At 32.7% G+C, this 17537-nt stretch overlaps 1 protein-coding gene across 4 annotated transcripts in view; it reads right to left on the bottom strand.

The window, feature by feature from the left end:
- Positions 1-8459: 8459 nt before the first annotated feature.
- Positions 8460-17537, bottom strand: part of LOC141450954 (arrestin domain-containing protein 17-like) — a 131092-nt gene continuing 122014 nt past the window's right edge. For all 4 annotated transcript variants that reach the window (XM_074121904.1, XM_074121902.1, XM_074121903.1 and 1 more), the window contains 2 exons: positions 12738-12915; positions 8460-10669 (listed from right to left, as the gene is read on the bottom strand). In XM_074121904.1, the coding sequence (XP_073978005.1) occupies positions 10560-10669; positions 12738-12915 (288 nt within the window). In that variant the 3' untranslated portion in view covers positions 8460-10559. The remainder of the gene's footprint in view (positions 10670-12737; positions 12916-17537) is intronic.

The following is a 17537-nucleotide window of genomic DNA, read 5'->3' on the forward strand; positions in this document are numbered from 1 at the left end:
GTAGCTCATAGTAAAAGAAGTCATGGATTAAGTCACTGTTGCGGTTCAGTAAATAAATCAAAATTTAATTATCGTGGGCGATAATAATAACCAAAATTAAGAAGTCTACTATTTCCGTGCAACAGTCTAATAACCTCTTTCACCAAAAAAACGCCAACCGGAGTGTTGGAACGTAACGAAACTACCTTAAACACCAGTTCTCTTAAGAATTAACAGGCAACGTTGTAAAGAGCCCGGAGAACAATAGTCCCAAAAGGACCGTTTTCATCCTGCCAGTAAAAATTATGTAATGGTCAAAGCTGTATCCTCTCCCAAATCGTAAAGTTACTTACTCTAACTGTTATTAGGTTTTCATTTAAGTTTATTGAATCCTTGATCGTTTTCGAGCTTTTTTCCATCAACAGAGATTGATTTTGGATTGGTTGATCAGTTTGGTGTAGAGAATTTCACTTAAACCATGTTACCGTCTCGCACTACGAGACTATTGCTATAAAACATTTTATTTTAAATTTATACATATTTAGTTATTATTACCTTCAATATACACCCCTCCCCTATCCCTCCCTGCGAATTTACCATTGTTCGAAACAGTGCTGGATGTCTTTTACTGTCAGCTCCTGCATGACGCGTGTCGCTTTTTCTTTCACAGCTTCAGAGTATCTGAAATCGTGTTCCTTTTAATGCAGGTTTGACTTTGGGGAACAGATAAAAGTCACATGGGGCCAGGTCAGGCGAATAAGGCGGATGGCCTAAAACTGGGTTGTTGTACTTGGCTAGAAACGTCTTGATAGAGCAATGCAGTGTGAGCCGACGCATTGTCTTGATGGAGAACCCATGACTTGTTCTACCACAAATCGGGTCGTTTTTTCTTACTCTTTCACGGAGTTGAGCAAGCACCTCATGGTAATAATGTTGATTAATTATAATCGATATTTTTATCCGTTTTGGACGTGGAAGGGCGACCTGGGCGGTCATCATCTCCGACGTCTTCTCGGCCATCTTGGAAACGCTTGAACCACTCAAAAACTCGCGCACGCAAATAATATTCATCGCCATAAATTTCTCTTAATAAAAGATAAGTTTCAGTAGCGGTTTTACCAAGTTTCATGTGAAATTTCTCAACAATTCGTTGCTCTACTACATGTGTAGCATCTTGTTTTCGGCAAAACGAAACTAACACCTCTTACACAAACGACGGTTCCGGTCAGACAGATTTCTCTACAAATCGTGAGACGGTGCAATCGAAAGAGAAGGCTTTACGCTGCACAGCTGTCGGTTGTTAGGATTTAGCGCATGCATAGTTCTTCTTTAGCAGCATCAGTCTCGTTATAGCCACACCTCGTACAATAGCCTGAGTGTCAGCACGTGAACTTCTATTTCACTTTTTTTGAACCTTCGTGGGTTTAGTCAAGTGTTCATTGTTGCTTGAGGATAAATATAAATGCTAATAATTTTGTAGTCTCTTCAGCGATTCTTCCATCTGGTCGAGTATTCTCTAATAACGGTGATTCGGCTTTTAATACTTTTTACGTTAATTCGTTCACGTGGCCTCTCACTACTGCTTCATACTCCCACAAGAATTTGTTTTGGTTGACAAAATACAGGAGTGCAGAACTAATGGTAATGGCATATTAAGTATTGGAATGGGGCTACCAGTGGTTGCATTCTGACTTTAGTGGTATGTCTGGTTGCAAAGGTTACATTAGAATAATTTTATATTTCAATTTAAAATCGGATAAATTGAGGTTATTAAACATTTAGCCCGTTTTATTCTGTTCAATAAAGTGGTCAATTTAATCTTTCAATACGATAAATTGAGGTTATTAAACAATTAGCCCGTTTTATTCTGTTCAATGAAGTGGTCAATTTAATCTTTCAATACGATAAATTGAGGTTATTAAACAATTAGCCCGTTTTATTCTGTTCAATGAAGTGGTCAATTTAATATTTCAATACGATAAATTGAGGTTATTAAACAATTAGCCCGTTTTATTCTGTTCAATGAAGTGGTCAATTTAATATTTCAATACGATAAATTGAGGTTATTAAACAATTAGCCCGTTTTATTCTGTCCAATGAAGTGGTCAATTTAATATTTCAATACGATTATTTCTGGCTTGTCTTTTACATTGCTCATATTTTTTGCTTTGATTTTGTTGGATTTAGGTTTTGAAAAATAATTTTTTCGAGGTTACCAAATGTTTTAAAACATGTGTGACTTCTTGGATGTTCGTCGCTACTGAAGATTACATATCCTAGACTTAGTTAAAAATTCTTTTCAGGACCTCCATCCAACAAACCCAATTTTAAAGTTATATTTCAAATTCTAAACAAAGTATTTGGGAAATATATATTGCATTAATTGACTTCGTAACAGTAAAACTGTTATCATCTAGACCAGGGTTCCCAACCTGAGGTGCTATATAGACGATATTCCAGGAGGTGCGAGAAAAGTCCAGGTAAAATAATTGGATATCATTATTATTCAAATATTTTTCATATTTTTATTTCTCTTGCACATATTTCAAGGAAATTATTATTTTTTGTAAAGTATACTTCCTTTGTTATATACTCCACGTGTTTGATTTTTTTTGTTGTTATATTTATCCTTGAGGAAAATATAAATTTCAGGGGGTATGAGGTTCGACTGAAATTTCTTTAGGTGTACGGGGCGCAAAAAAAAATGTTGATAACCACTGATCTAGAGCATCCGGCAGTTTATTTGCCTTGAAACTGGTTACAGATTAGACAAAACACAAACCTGCTAACTTTTTGTCGAGTTGCTGGTATGACGTTGTCCATTTCTTCTGCACTCTTGATATTTTTAAGTTTGTTACTGGCGTGAAACCAATTCTCTAACCATTCCCTTAAATTGGTATTTCTTCTATTTGGACTCGATTTACGAGACTACGTAATAAATCTTTTGAGATATTTCTTGCTACAACAGCAGTACTACGCTATAAATGAACAGTCTTAGCTTGAAGAAGCTACCAAGGTTCATTGTTCCTTGTGGCCAGATTCCTCTTCAAAGAGATTCCTTTAGTAAGCAGAAATATTCAGAAAGTTGTCAGCAAGTTTGTGTTCACCAAATCTTAATGGTTTTGTACTTCAGCTTCTGTAGGATCTTATAAAATCGGGTCAATGAACCCTGCTAAAAGCATTCTTTAAATACCGTACCATATATTTAAAAAGCATAATTGCAAAATCAGCGGATTGTTTCCTTGCATTTAACGATAATTTCCCTCTGTTCTCATAAAGACTGCCCGCAGGGATAGTTCTGAAGGCTCTTTAAGATATAAAGAAAAAGTTTTTTATGATTTATAATTAAAACTTTAATTAATTTTCAAATAATACACAAAATAGAATTTCAATTTAAAAAAATTATACAAACTTTTTATAAGCCAAGGATAACTAATATATTACTCAAAACTTTCTCTAACTGGATTACTCACAGTTGTAATAAATAACTTATCTTCATATTCAGTTTATATTAAACGTTTATTTTCAATAAATGTTACATTAGGTGGAGGAGAAAGGGACTGAAATAACAGTACATTGCAATTGGCAATCGGGTTCGCTTGGGTGACTGGAACTTCATAAATAAGTAATAAATTTAAAGTTAGTTTAATTAAAACTTCAAGAACATCTGAGTGTTCCAATAAAATTTTATTTAACTTATGAATTAAGAGCATAATCTTTAAATCCAATATAAGATCAGATTTATCTAGTGATTTTACTTTACTCTATTTTCTAGATTGTAATGGAATTCCAGAAAAATGTTTTACTTAACCTCAGTTTCAATTATTTATGTGATTTGAGTTAATATTAATATTGGTATTTAATCCAGTAAAAATAGCTTTACAGCAAATAATTTAATGATTTTTTTTTTATAGTCTTATTACGTCTATTACTTATTTTACACTTGTTAAATTAGTCTTTGTTTAATTAAACATTTATTCCTAGTTAATATTATACAAGTTTTTATCAAATCAATAGTCTGGAGCTGACTTAGCACAAAAGTGTGACAAGAATATTTCGTTCTCCATAATTGACCAAAGATGAGCTTCAAATGAGTAATTTAATTTGTACATTTTTTTCAAATAAACGTTAATGATATGTATTCAATAATACTGTTAGTACAATATAACGCGTTTTCGAGAAAACTCCCTAAACTGAAAAATTAATTAACTTTTGGTTAACAAATTTTATCCAAAAGCACAATCTCTAGCCCCGAGAGGATCTAAATGAATAGTCAAATTTGCATTTTTTAAATTTTATTCTTTTAAATACTTTTACTTTAAATAACTCACGTGGAACCCACATGATCGACTGAAACGACAAGACGTGCACAGACGCTACAAGCTACTTACTAGACTACTTGACCGCAGATCCAAACTCGTCTTGAATCACAAACGGACAATTTACAAGACACTGTTAAGACCCATATGGATATACGGAGCAGAAGTGTGGGGCTCAACCAAACCCTCTAACTCCAAACGCCTGCAGACACTACAGTCTAAAATCTTAAGAAAAATCCTTAATGTTCCATACTACTTCTCTAACCTTACCATACACACTGACCTTAAGTAATTTATTAAGTAATCCCTTTTGTCACCGATCTAATAAAGTCTCGCTACCACAACTTTCACAGCCTCCTAGCTCTCCATCCTAATCCTCTTGTGCAACAACTCTCCTCTCCTCACCTTCCAGACAATCCTCCTCGTCGCTTGAAGCGGAAGTGGCCTAGGGACCTACTGATGTGAGTGTAATATCCACTGAGAAAGAGTTCCATCAATGGGTGGTTGCTCTTACATGACATTCATGAGAACTCAACCAGTTTCATCAAATTTACTTAAAAAAAAAAAAAAAAAACTTTAAATAATGCATACGTATTACAGCTAATGTTGTTGAGAGAATAGTTAAATTTTAATCGAGCAGATCATTATATAAATTATAAAATGAAACATATGCAAATTTGTTTAATAAAATTTAATCATCAAGCTTAAAGAGAATTAGATTTACAGATCCACTCGCATCGCAACTACGGTGGACATTCCTTTCATATTACTGTACTTTTACACAGTTAAAATGAGTAAAGTTAACTTTAAAATTGCATTAATTTACAATATGCAGTAACAAGGATTCTTGGCTGGCAGCTACCTGTCAGCGAGCGATTTTGACGAGCTAAATTCTTCTCCATTTCTGCTCCTTTAGTGCTAACCATCTGTACCTTCTCATTCCCATGTCCTTGGGCTCTATCTCAACATCATCCAAAAACAAACGGAGCATTTTCTCCGTCTGCAGATTACCTATCGACCCTCTTTTGAGAATCTTCCCTGTAGTTTATGCTTCAGCTTCTCAGCTTAAACTACTTTTAACTGGACATTCTGTGCTAGATTTTAACTTTTTTTTTCCAAAGGAACAAAATTTTACCTTGAGATTTTTGTTTTTCCTTTTCCACAATTGAAGAAACCGCTCTATAGTTTTTATCGAAACCCAGATCTTGTATCGGGAATCAATCTTGTTCACTTAGTTTATTTCCGGCCTATAACCGAGCCTTTATTGACATTGTATGCCACTGACAGACATCATGATGAGTTCTTTTCTGTAACAAAGCTATCATATCCAGAAACAAGTAACATTACATTGCTTTAAATCTTTGTGTCGCATTAGTTTATTTTATATATCTTGAGTCTTTAGGCACTCCGTCAACATGACAAAATATATGTTCTTTCGTTACTGTTAACAAAGTCGATTATCAGACAGTGAGCTGTAAACATTTTTATGTAGTATATAAAATAGAAATGAAGAAGAGCAATACTAATAGCTTTTTCTAATAGCCACAAATTTCTTTTTCCAAAATTTGGTGACAATATAGTGTTCTATAATTTTGCTAAAACTTAAGATATTAGAAAAGATACAGACACTCTTAAAAAAGAAAAACCTACTTAATGATCAATTTACAAATTAAATAAATCTTCTAAATTTATGAAAAAATAAGAACAAGGAAGCAAATTTATTCTATAAAAAAATATTCATATTCAACTATTCATCCAATCTTACCATTAAACGAAGGAATGAAATTGGAAACGAAAGAATTGTTCAGGACATGTGAAAAATAAATGTGCTTTAGACTTAAATTTTACCATTCAGTGACATCCTGTGCATGAACTGTATTTCACATTCAGCTCACATGATTTATCACACATCCCTTAATGTAACCTACATTTCAGTAGATAGGTCCTTTAATTCAGAAAACTGGGCTTTAAATTTAATTATTTTGTCTAAATTTCAAATTTTTCTTTAATGTTTTCAACTTTACAGGTATTTTATATTTGTAAATAAATTTATACTTCAGTTTTGTTGGCTTGTGTTAATACATTTTACTCCCACAATCGATCTAACCCTGAATTCACGCACCAAAAGTGTCAATTCGACGTGAGGGCAGCTGTTACTATAATCTTTCTTATTTACCCTATTGTTTTAAAGATTTAGTTTTTTCTCCGGGTAAGCTGAAAACTTTGGGAATAATACATGCTTTAAACTTATAGAAATCAATAACAGGCATAAACTATAATAATAATAGGTTTTTTTTTAAGTGAGGAAAACCTTCATAAAGGTACCATGCGAAAGGTTATGTGGGATTTCTACCCACTAAAAAAACCTCAATTCCTCGTTTTCCTTGATGGAACCAGCCCAGGACCGTTTATTACATTACTTCAGGCTGGACCAGGAACAACACTAAACACTACGTCATTTTCCCCTCATTTCAGCTGAAGTTTTCCTCTTCCACTTTCTTCTTTTTCAAAATATCGCTGACGGTCTTGTCCACCTTAGTCCAATTGGACCTTTCGGCGAACATTTTCTGGAGTAATGCTCCCTATCTCCAACTGCAATTGCATTCTTTCTTGGTCCCATCTCTTACACTCGAAAAATGTGTGCCGCGCATCGTCCTGAAGTCCCTTACAATAAACACACCAAGGGCTCTCTACTTTTCTTATGGTGTTCAGATACTTCCTGAAGCAGCCATGACCAGTTCAAAATTGAGTCAAGTAGCAAATTTACTTGACCAAGTTACCTATCAAACCATCCTTCAATTCCTAGGAATCAACACTCTTGTTCATGCTGCCTTGCTACAGGATTCCCATTCTTCTTGCCACTTCTTCAGAGTGTCTCGTCTTGCCTCCATTTTAATTAGCCATCGGTTTTCTCCTGTTCTTTCAGCGAGGAGGTAGATCGGGATAACCCCGGCCACCACCATAATTGCGCTTCTTCCGAAACTGTTCGGTAAGCGGAAGCTACCCGAAGGACCCATCTTCGTTGCACTGCAGACAGTCTCTAATAATAATAATAGTAATAATTCCCGGTAATATCACAAAATTTAAAAAGTTCTAAACATATTCTCAGAATGCTTTACATAAAACTGATGGAATATAAAACATAGAATAAATGTTCTGCCTTCCGCTTCAGCCGTTGAATGCTAATCATTCTCAATGATAAATAACATATGAAAAGAAAATTAAGACAGATTAAGAAGTTTAGGTTTTATTTATCGTCAGTCTGTAATCTCTCTCCGTTGGTGGTATTGTCCAGTCCACTGTAGTTCTTAGATTCCCTAAAAATATGTTGTACTGTTCATAATGGTATTTTATTGTGGGCACTTCCAATTTCCTGTGAATCTGAACCACAGTGCCAACCAAGCGATTCTGAATACTTTATTTTTGGGAAACTGGTTGTTAATTCATTGTATAAGTGCTCATGTTTTTGAATAAATATGTACGTACACAAGGATTTAATCATGTATTTAGGTTTCTGTTTATTCCGTTAGTTTTTAAGTAAGGGTAGATAGTTAATTGTTCGAGAATGCCCACTTAAATTTCAATGTGATACTATTAGTATTGTGTTGAGTTTAAAAGTAACTAAAAATTATTAAAACAAACAAAATGGTTGCTTTTTAGTAATTTATTTGTTATTTAGCCTTTTCAATTATAGGCATATAGCTTACAAAGGCGTTACTTTCTATTTTGAAGTGTAATAAGTGTAACATTAACCCGCTGCAGAATATTGCAACAGAATTAAAACAGTAGGTCATCAAATGAACAGAATTTAAGCATTTTTTATTCAAATTCATTTATATACATTTACTTCATTTTTATTTTTTATTTTAAATTTATCAAATTCTTTCAATGTTGTTTTGTTATTATACACATACAAATAATATAAATAAAAGGCGTAACATTAATTTTAATAAATAATAAAATATTAAGGTACAATGAACACCTCACTTATATACTTCATATAATGCAGTTTTCCATTTTGATTGTTATGCATGTATTTTGTATTTATAGACAGGCACATTAAAGGCACACCTTAACAGATAAATAATAATATATTTACTTTGATTAATATCACAATTACTTCCCAATCACTCGCATCATTCTCTCCCTCATTTTTTATCATTCATTTATTTTCATTCTGCGGTTTGCCGTAATTTTATAAAATATGGCAGTAACAGTTTTTACCACAAAAATATAAACGAGTCCCAATTATGTAAAATATAATGTATACATATATTTTTTTTATTTAAAGATAAATAGTGTATAAATTATAGTATAAATGAAGCAAATTCTAAATATATAAAGACTAAGGAATTGATTTTTGGGTTGCAAATTTAATCACTTTTACATCGAATAAAAATTAGACAGTGACATAGAAATAATGAGTTGACTATAAGTCAGATCTTTGGAATACTGGTTACATATAAAGAAGGTAATAAAATGGGTGTTTCAAAGCATAAAAATAGTTTGGAGTGGATTCGAACTTGATGCCCAAAGAAATTTATTTAAATCTCATTCGAAGTTTATTAATTAAATAATCATAAATTTTGAATTACTTAAGTTACAGTTTTTCACAAGTTTTTTTTATTGATTTTGATAACTAGATCACTTAAATGAAGTTACGGAATAATTTAAATACGATTTCTTTTGCTGGACTGTTACCAAATTTGTTCACTACCTATAAGACATGTTTGTCTCATACGTAGCAGTGTAAATTATTTTTCCAGTACAGTCTGTTCTAGTTTTGGCATTTCATCCTTCTTCATTGTGACCGTAGTATTCAATACAATTGGTGAGTGATTTAGGTTTAAAATTAGTTTAGTTCTAGGCAATAGGAGTTGGTCTGGAGTAAGTGTAGATACGAAGTGTGTGTTATAAGTATTGGGGTAGTGGTCGGACGAAATATCTTTGATGGTATAAAATCTCTGAATGTATAGAAGACGTCTGAGAAATGATGTAGAAGTCGAGGATGTGATATTAGTAGTTTAGTAAGTGATGAGGTTATTGGCGCCTGGAGCTTTTTTCAGAGCAATGTCCATCTCCGGATACCAGTCCGGCTACAAGAAGCTCCTAGGAAGAGTAAATCTACAGCCCGGTAGCAGGATTCTTTTTTTAGAGTTACAGTCTTGCTCTAAAATATGAATAAGCTGTGTTCTTCAGTTTTTAAGAGACTTTAGCTCTCTCTATTTCAATTAACTGTTATTTTGTGTAATTCAAAATATTAACTGGAACGATAAGAAAATGCAGACCTATTTCTAAAACTTGAGTTCAAAAAAACATAACTGTTCGCAAATTGTTATCCCAATTTTACCACCATTTTGCTTACTATTTGAACATTACAAAGTTAAAAATACTTCAGAAAACTTTAAATTTAAATCATTAAAAAACTTAAGCATTTCGTTCAAACAGCCAATAGCTGGTAATATATTTATTTTTAATTTCCATTTATCAAATGGCTTCCTTGATCTAACATTTAAACGATTAAATTAATATAACTAGTTCTGTTTATCTATCCGGTTGCTCCTTTTATTTGGCACATTTTTTTTTCTTTTCTTTTAAGCAAAACTAGCAAGGCAGATCGATTAAATTTAAATTGATTTAAATCGATTAAAAGAAAAACTGGAAGCAACTAATTTGCATCAAAGACAAAAGTCAATGGATTATTTCAGCCGTTGTTTAGCCAAGAAACCCAAACTCTTTCGTCTGCTTCTCGCTCTAAACACATTGTAAAATACAATATTAACCCATCACAGATAGTGTAACGCCATAGTGGCAGAAGTTCTACAAGTGGAAGTAAATCATTGCCTGAAGATGGATGAAAATTCAAAACCAGAGAGGATGACAGAAAATAAGCCCCGCTATTAGCAATAAAATCACAAGATTGTTATTTTCAAACAAATATTGTAGATACATATTAAATTGTAGGCCCAATAAATATCTTAAATAGAAAAATTTCTTTGCGACATAGCAGATTAAAAAAATTAATAATAAAAGATAAAAGCAAGCTTCTTAAATTTAGAATTTTCAAATATATTGGCACATTAATGTTGGACTTGGATTTACATAAAATATATGTATTATATACATTAAAAATGTATTGATTAAATTGTGCAATTTTGTGTTGTTCGTCCACAAAATAATAGATAATAAAATATCACTTCTGATAAACCAGTAATTATAATTAGCTATTTACATTTACTTCGATAATCTGTAGTATCACTTTCAAAGGGTTGATTTTGGAGTATATACGAGGTACCTTGGTTTAAAATTTGGTAATTTGTAGACACAATCACTCTGCGGTGGATTTATACTCTCCTCGCTGGTTACGCTCGCTGTGAACAGAAATAAATTTACAAAATTATTGTCCTGAACTAATTTCTTTTGCTGCTATTGGGACTTTTTTTGAGCAGCTTCAGCATTCAGCTCTGAACAATCTTTCCATTAATCCTTACAGAAGATAATAAAAACATTAGAATTCATTGTACTTTTAGAAAAATTAAACCAACTGAATTATATGAATTATTTTTGTTTTCGTATTCGGCTGTATCTGAGGGAATTCAGGATTGAACTTTTATGTCCGTGGTTTATGTCCAGTATGTGATAGCAGTAAACGTAACTCTAAGTTCACATTTCGCCAAATTCCATTACCTGGCATAACCAGCTCAGTGTTCCTTTATTTTTCCTTCCTTTTTCGCGATAAGTGCAAAGAAAAAGGTCTACCCTAGTTGTAACATTTACTACTGGTCTATGTAAACGTTGTCCTTTATCGCAAAACACTCTGGCCAAACTTACTCACAGTTCCTTAATTTCCATTTTTCGCGATGAGTACAAAGAAAAACTTTAAAATGCTATTTATTTTATAGAAAATATGGCAATTATATCCTTTATTAATAAGAGTAAATAAAAAAAATGTCAAATTTAGATGATTTAAGACTTTTATCTTTTTCATGCTGTTTTTGACGATAAACTCTTTACAACTTCCCAACCAGAGTTTTTATAGAATTAGTGCTTACAACGGAAATGAAATAAATAAGCGATTTTTTCTACGGCAAGCAAAAGTAATTAAGTAAGGAAGCTGTAACTGGAAAGAAACCGCAGAATGTGCTGTAGGCCGTAAAAGACAAAATGGAAATTCCATTATAAGAAATAGAAAAAAATAAACAAATATATATATCCAATTGTCGTTATCCAATAAAGGAAATGATTATTATTTCAACTTTTAAGATTATTTCCTTCTTTTTCAAGTTCTTTTTCCGGTCTTTGAATAATTCATATATTTTTTTAAGTTCTCCTGTATTAAATATTGAAATTACAATATTTCCAGGTAGAGACATAATCTGCTTAAGTACACCAAAAAAAAAAAGGTTTAGGCTAAAACCTCTCTAATTCTAGAGACCACCAGGAAAATAAAGAAGAGCTGTGAACGATTTAATTTCTATTTTTGCTGTCAAATTTTCGTGTAATATCTTCGAAGTACCATTGCCGATAAGTACAAGTTATGTTTTGCAAATTTTACAGCTTCATCGTATTTTTCCTTGATGCAGATTTACTTGTTCGGTCTTCAATTTCGCAAGGTTTGGAAGTCATTCTTTATCGCGTTTTTCTTAAACCTCAATTCGAGAGGTTTCTTATAGTTGAGAAATTTAGTTGGTTAACAAAACTATTGTTTCTTTTCATACTATAACTTCCTGCAGGCTAAGGGCTAGCACCGTAGTTGTTGCACTGATAACATCTATTTTCGGAAAGTAAAATACGTAGATGTTCTTCTTTCTTGCTGAGTAGCAAGGTTATTGATATAAATCTTCTTTGGCAATTAAGGTTGTTTAACTCTTTATTCCTTACTTTTTAAAAATGGTTTGCTTTTTTTTTTTTATTAACAGTAAAGATCTGGTGTGGAAATTAATAACGATTGCGTTTTTTCACAGTGCTATCCTTCGAGATTTGTCATATTCGTTAGGGTCGCAGGTAATGTATGTTATATGAAATAATAAAGTGACAGAATTTTTAATCTTTAAACGAATATTTACCTTTTTTTACAGCTTAAGCTAAACCTACTTAAATATTAAGTTTGAACTTTGTATATTTTAAGTTACACTTAAGTAAAAGTTAATTCCTTTCTCTTAAATTCACTTCAAAAAAATCAATCAAAAGCAGAACAATTTTTAATGTAATTTTTATCCAGATCAGTTGCTAACGAGAAGGTTATATTTTATTATTTAGCAGTCACACATTTCATTCGGCACCTTAAAATAGTTTTGCTTGATTATTTTAACAAAAATATCCTGCAGTCCAAATACAAGGCAGATGTTTGTTATACAAATAGTTTATAAGAGGTTTAACAATTGGTAAAGATAGATATTGGTTTGCTTAGATAAAATTAACGTAAGAATTAATACTTACGAAGTCTGAAGTATCTATGCAAAATATGTTTGGGAACGATAACTGGCGCCTTTGTTGTTGACGAGACTTCTTCTGCATTTGCCAATAATGTAAAATTTTTCTTCAACGGGATATTTCCTATAATTATTGGAAGCCTGAGAATAAGTGGTGCTTTTTCACCTCTTACGTACATATTCACCTGTGAACAATAGTAATTTTTACATATTTATTTTTTAGAGAGTCAATTGTGTGCTTCAACAAAATTTTGTACCAAACATTTGTAGACTTCTTCTCATCCTGGTGAAGATACGTACGATTGGGTTTAAAATGGTTTTCGAAAATATGGTGAAAAAAAGACAAACCTTAAGGGGCAAATCCCAGATAGTATTTTTAGTCTTAGGATGGAAAATTTGCGAGGAATCGGTCAAATAAAACAACTCGTCTTTTTGCCAACTATTAACATAACAAAAGTTAACTGTGTTGTTCTGTTTTACTATGTGGCACATTTCAGTGCTCGATAGGGAAACAAAACCAGTATAAGCGAAATTTTCTTGAAATGTGCCACATAGTAAAACAGAACAACACAGATAACTTTAGGACAGACACGTCGAATTTGGCCGACTGCTACAATTTTGTCATTAAAAAATAAATAGATATCCAAATTTTGTACATAATTATTGCTGGGTTTTTTAAATTTACTTCAAATCTTTTGGTTATTTGTTATTTAGTGCATAAGGGTTATTTGGTTTCTCCTGTGTTTTGTGTTTAACGGTTTTTGTTGTTTAAAGAAATTTCCCAATATTTATTGTATTTACTCTTTTGTTGTAACTAGTCTATTGTATCTGTTCAATTGTAATTACCAAAATTCCCGAGTAAGTCCCGCTATATCTGTATATATATACCTGCTTCTCCATTTCTGGCTCTTAGTTTCTGTAACTCAACCAACCCGTATAGCCACGTTAAGTTTCAATAATTATAAAGAATTTATTGTATTTTACTGTTTATTTTTGTATTACTGATTTTTACTGTTTTTTCTATGTTACTGACTCAGTAAATTGTTTTTGTATTTGTAATATCCAGGCCCTGAAGAGGACAATATATTTGTCGAAACGTTGGCAAAAAGACGAGTTGTTTTATTTGACCGATTCCTCGCAAATCTTCCATCCTAAGTTTAACAATTTGCGGTCACGAAAATATTCATAGTATTTTTAGTTTTAAGTGTCGTGGAGGCCCTAACAATGAACTTTTAAACAAAATCAACCAACTGTTCCATTTAATTTCGATTTTGCTTTTAAATTTCCTACGATTATTGTGCACATTTAGTTTCAGTACTTTTATTTGAAACATTTTTCCGGCAAAAATTTATTTAAGGACACTTTTTGGAAAGGAGAATCGTTAAGCTCTTTCCTAAAATGCCATTTTAGTACTTTGCATTGTTTAGCTACATATTAAATGTATACCTCGTAATATTAATAAAAATACAGTGCGAGATTGAGGTTTCAGTTTTGGGGAGTATCGTTTTTACTGAATAGATTTTTCAATAAATTTAAGATTACCTCAAAAACGGCTCACACGATTTTATTTGAAGGTTATACAGTGATATCAAATGTATAAATCTACAACTTTTATTTGTAATATTTTTCTTGAAAAATTCGTTTTCATTGAGGACACTTCAGGGTGTGGGAGTGAATAGATTTCCTTTTGAATGTGTTTTCTTTCTTTTTTCCTTTCGAAAGAAAGAAGCGGTTCCTTTCTTTCTTTTGTGTCAAGAAAGGTTTTTATAAGCAGTTCTTTTATTGTGAACATGTTATTAATATTGAAGGAAAATACTTTTTAGTAACTGTAAAATTCAAGAAAATTTGAAAGAATGCCGTGGAGTGTTCATACCATATTTTTCATTTTTTTTTAAATTGATTTTACGTACTCTGAAATATACAGTATATTAAATGGCAAAGGTACCATATTGCAACTGTACAAGCATTGCCAAACCTTTTACTTTCCACCTGCAGAAGTGTTTGAACAAGGCTATATTAAAGTTAAGTACTTTCTTTTCTTATTAGATTCTCTCCCACTGGTGGTTACCATTTGGGCATGACACTCTTCTACAGAAGTCTTCATACAAAATTAAAATCCTTGAAAATACTCCAAAAGCTGGTGCAAAGAGAGAAAATTATGGGATTGTGTAGCTTCATAAACACCAAAAGTGAAGTTTTTCCCGTGGTTATCACTCGAGAAAAACTCACCACTATATAAAGAGAAATTTTGACAAGAAAATAGAATGAGAAAAAAAATTGTAGAAGGGGAAAATACGCCGTATATTACCGAGGCTTCTAGCAGGCCGTATATTTTACAAGTCAATTCTGAATTCAGAAACACAGAATTCCAAAGATCTACTGAAGAATAACAGTCCTATCTTCTTTAAACTATTCACGGATTCTTTTGCGGCTCCCCAGGTCACATCACTTATGATGGATGGATTACTAGCAGAAATACCTGAATTGCGGCCTTCGAGTCTTCATTTTTATGACTTCCCAGAGCTATATCAATGTAGTTACAATGGAACAGTCGTTTTTTTAATATTTTGGAAACGACAATGGCACCTAACTTCTTATCGTTATAGAAATAATTATTTCTCGCTATAAAATACAAACAAATAATCATTCCATCTTATTTAATAATCCATTATCTCTCTTTTCTAACACTTTCTGACATCCCTACTAGACGATTAAGGTGGCGTTGGCCGCATGATTTTCTTGGTGACGTAGATGCTTTTGGCGCAATCACCACTGAGTGATGACTCTAATATTTCTATTATCAGGCAATTCGTCTAAGCGATAGGAACTTCACTGACTTTTATTTGTAAATAGAAGTTTTTATTGTATTAAATATTGAACTTTACATATTGATTTGGTATTGAATACTTTAACATAATATTAAAATTATATTTTAAAGACTAATGTATACTTCTATTTTGAAACCCATCTGGACGTATGGAATAGAGCTGTGGGGTTCAACCAAACGTACAAATTTCCAAAGGATTCAGCCTCTTCAATCTAAAATACTTCGAACACGCTCCATTTCATGTCTCCACCCTGACTATACAAATTGACCTTAACATTCCTTTTGTCACACAAGTCGCTGAAAACACGATACAGAAAACACCACAGTGGTGTCACCACTTCAACCTGTAATCTCATATAAATCCTCTAGCTCAAAAATTTTTCTTCTAGAACTCTTCCTGACAACCCGACAAGACGCCTTTAAAAGACAGTGGCCTCCGTGATCTCCTCTCAAGTGAAGAGAGTGACTAATAGTTTAATGTTTTAGAGTGTTACCACTGGGTGACTTCTCCACTCGTATACTTCTGTTATTTATTGTTTCTGTTATCCCTGTTACTTACAGCGCCAACGCGCCGAATTGTAGCACAAATACACGCCAAAATAAAAAAAATTGTGTTAAACGAATTCGAATAAACACAATTTATTTCAGAAATCTTTTAATACGCATTTTGTACGCATGAATTAGTTTGGTTCATAATAAAAAATTATATATTTCTAATCCTGAATTCAAAAATAACAGAATGTACGAAATATTAGCCAACTGCAAAGGTATTTAAATACAGCGTACCTAAAACTTAGTTTAATGGGCATTAAATATTTGCAGATTACAACAGACTTGTGATTAAAGCTCAACGACGTTGTTCAATAGATAGGGTACTGATTCTACAACTTCAATTATCTCTGTACAAGCAATTCCTACCTTCTGATATCCCTTTAAGCTAGAGTCCGGCTGTAATTGACTCCATATATATTCAGATAAAACTCCACTATGATCCAATTTATTTACCAAACGGCTAAGGCAAAGCTGACGGAGTTAAATAAGATAATTTAGTGTAAATTTTTATTTAGTTGTACTGATTCCATTGCAGAATTGATAATTGAATAGATTCTCTTCATTGGATTAATATTATTTTTTATTTAGGGCACTTTAACAGATCATTGTCACCCGTAGTCTTTTTCAGTGCCACTGCCGGCCTCATACAGAGCTCTTTCGTAACTGATCTCACTGTCCATCACCATGCAGTGAGCTGGAAGAGTCTCCAAGAAAGAGAAAATTTAAAGGCAGCTTGCTGTATTCAGTTGCAGTATTTTCGCATGTGAGTTCAGTGCAAGTATTATTTATTATTTTAATTTTTCTAATTTTCAATTCTCCAAATACCTAAGGTTAATGCAAGGGTACTTCGTGCACTAAAAGTTATTCCTGATTGGCTCCCCGAACTGATAGGATGGTACAACATTTGCACAGAATAACCACTTTTTACATCTGCATGATGTATCCTTTGTCAACTCTTAGTTCGTACAACCTTCTTCGAGAAAACGTAGGCTAACTAAGCGCGGATGTCACTATCAATACTTTAACCACTCTTTCGGGCATCGCAACATCCACAATAAAGGCTAATTCAGACTGTTTTGTTATGCCATATGTTTTATATGGTCATGGAAACCAGTATCATCTGCATCTGTAACATTCATGCGAAGGTCGAGACTCATATTGGTAGTAAAGCACTCTTCCATTAATTAACCCAACTTTTGAAGATAAAACTTCTTATGGACAATTTCAGCCACCTAGATAATCTGATTATGCCAACAGTTCGCACGAGCTTAATTTGTGCTGTACAACTTATGGCTTTTGTATGCACAGTATACATTTATCATTCCAGGTGCTGTAATTATGAAGCTCTCGTAATATTTGGTGTGGCTAACTTGGTACTGGATAGTTTCGTCATAAAACCCACCGTTTCTACAAGCAAGTCACCACACT

The sequence above is a fragment of the Rhodnius prolixus genome, unplaced genomic scaffold (genome assembly GCF_049639745.1).
Source record: "Rhodnius prolixus isolate KJV_2025 unplaced genomic scaffold, Rpr scaffold_8, whole genome shotgun sequence".
NCBI lineage: Eukaryota > Metazoa > Arthropoda > Insecta > Hemiptera > Reduviidae > Rhodnius > Rhodnius prolixus.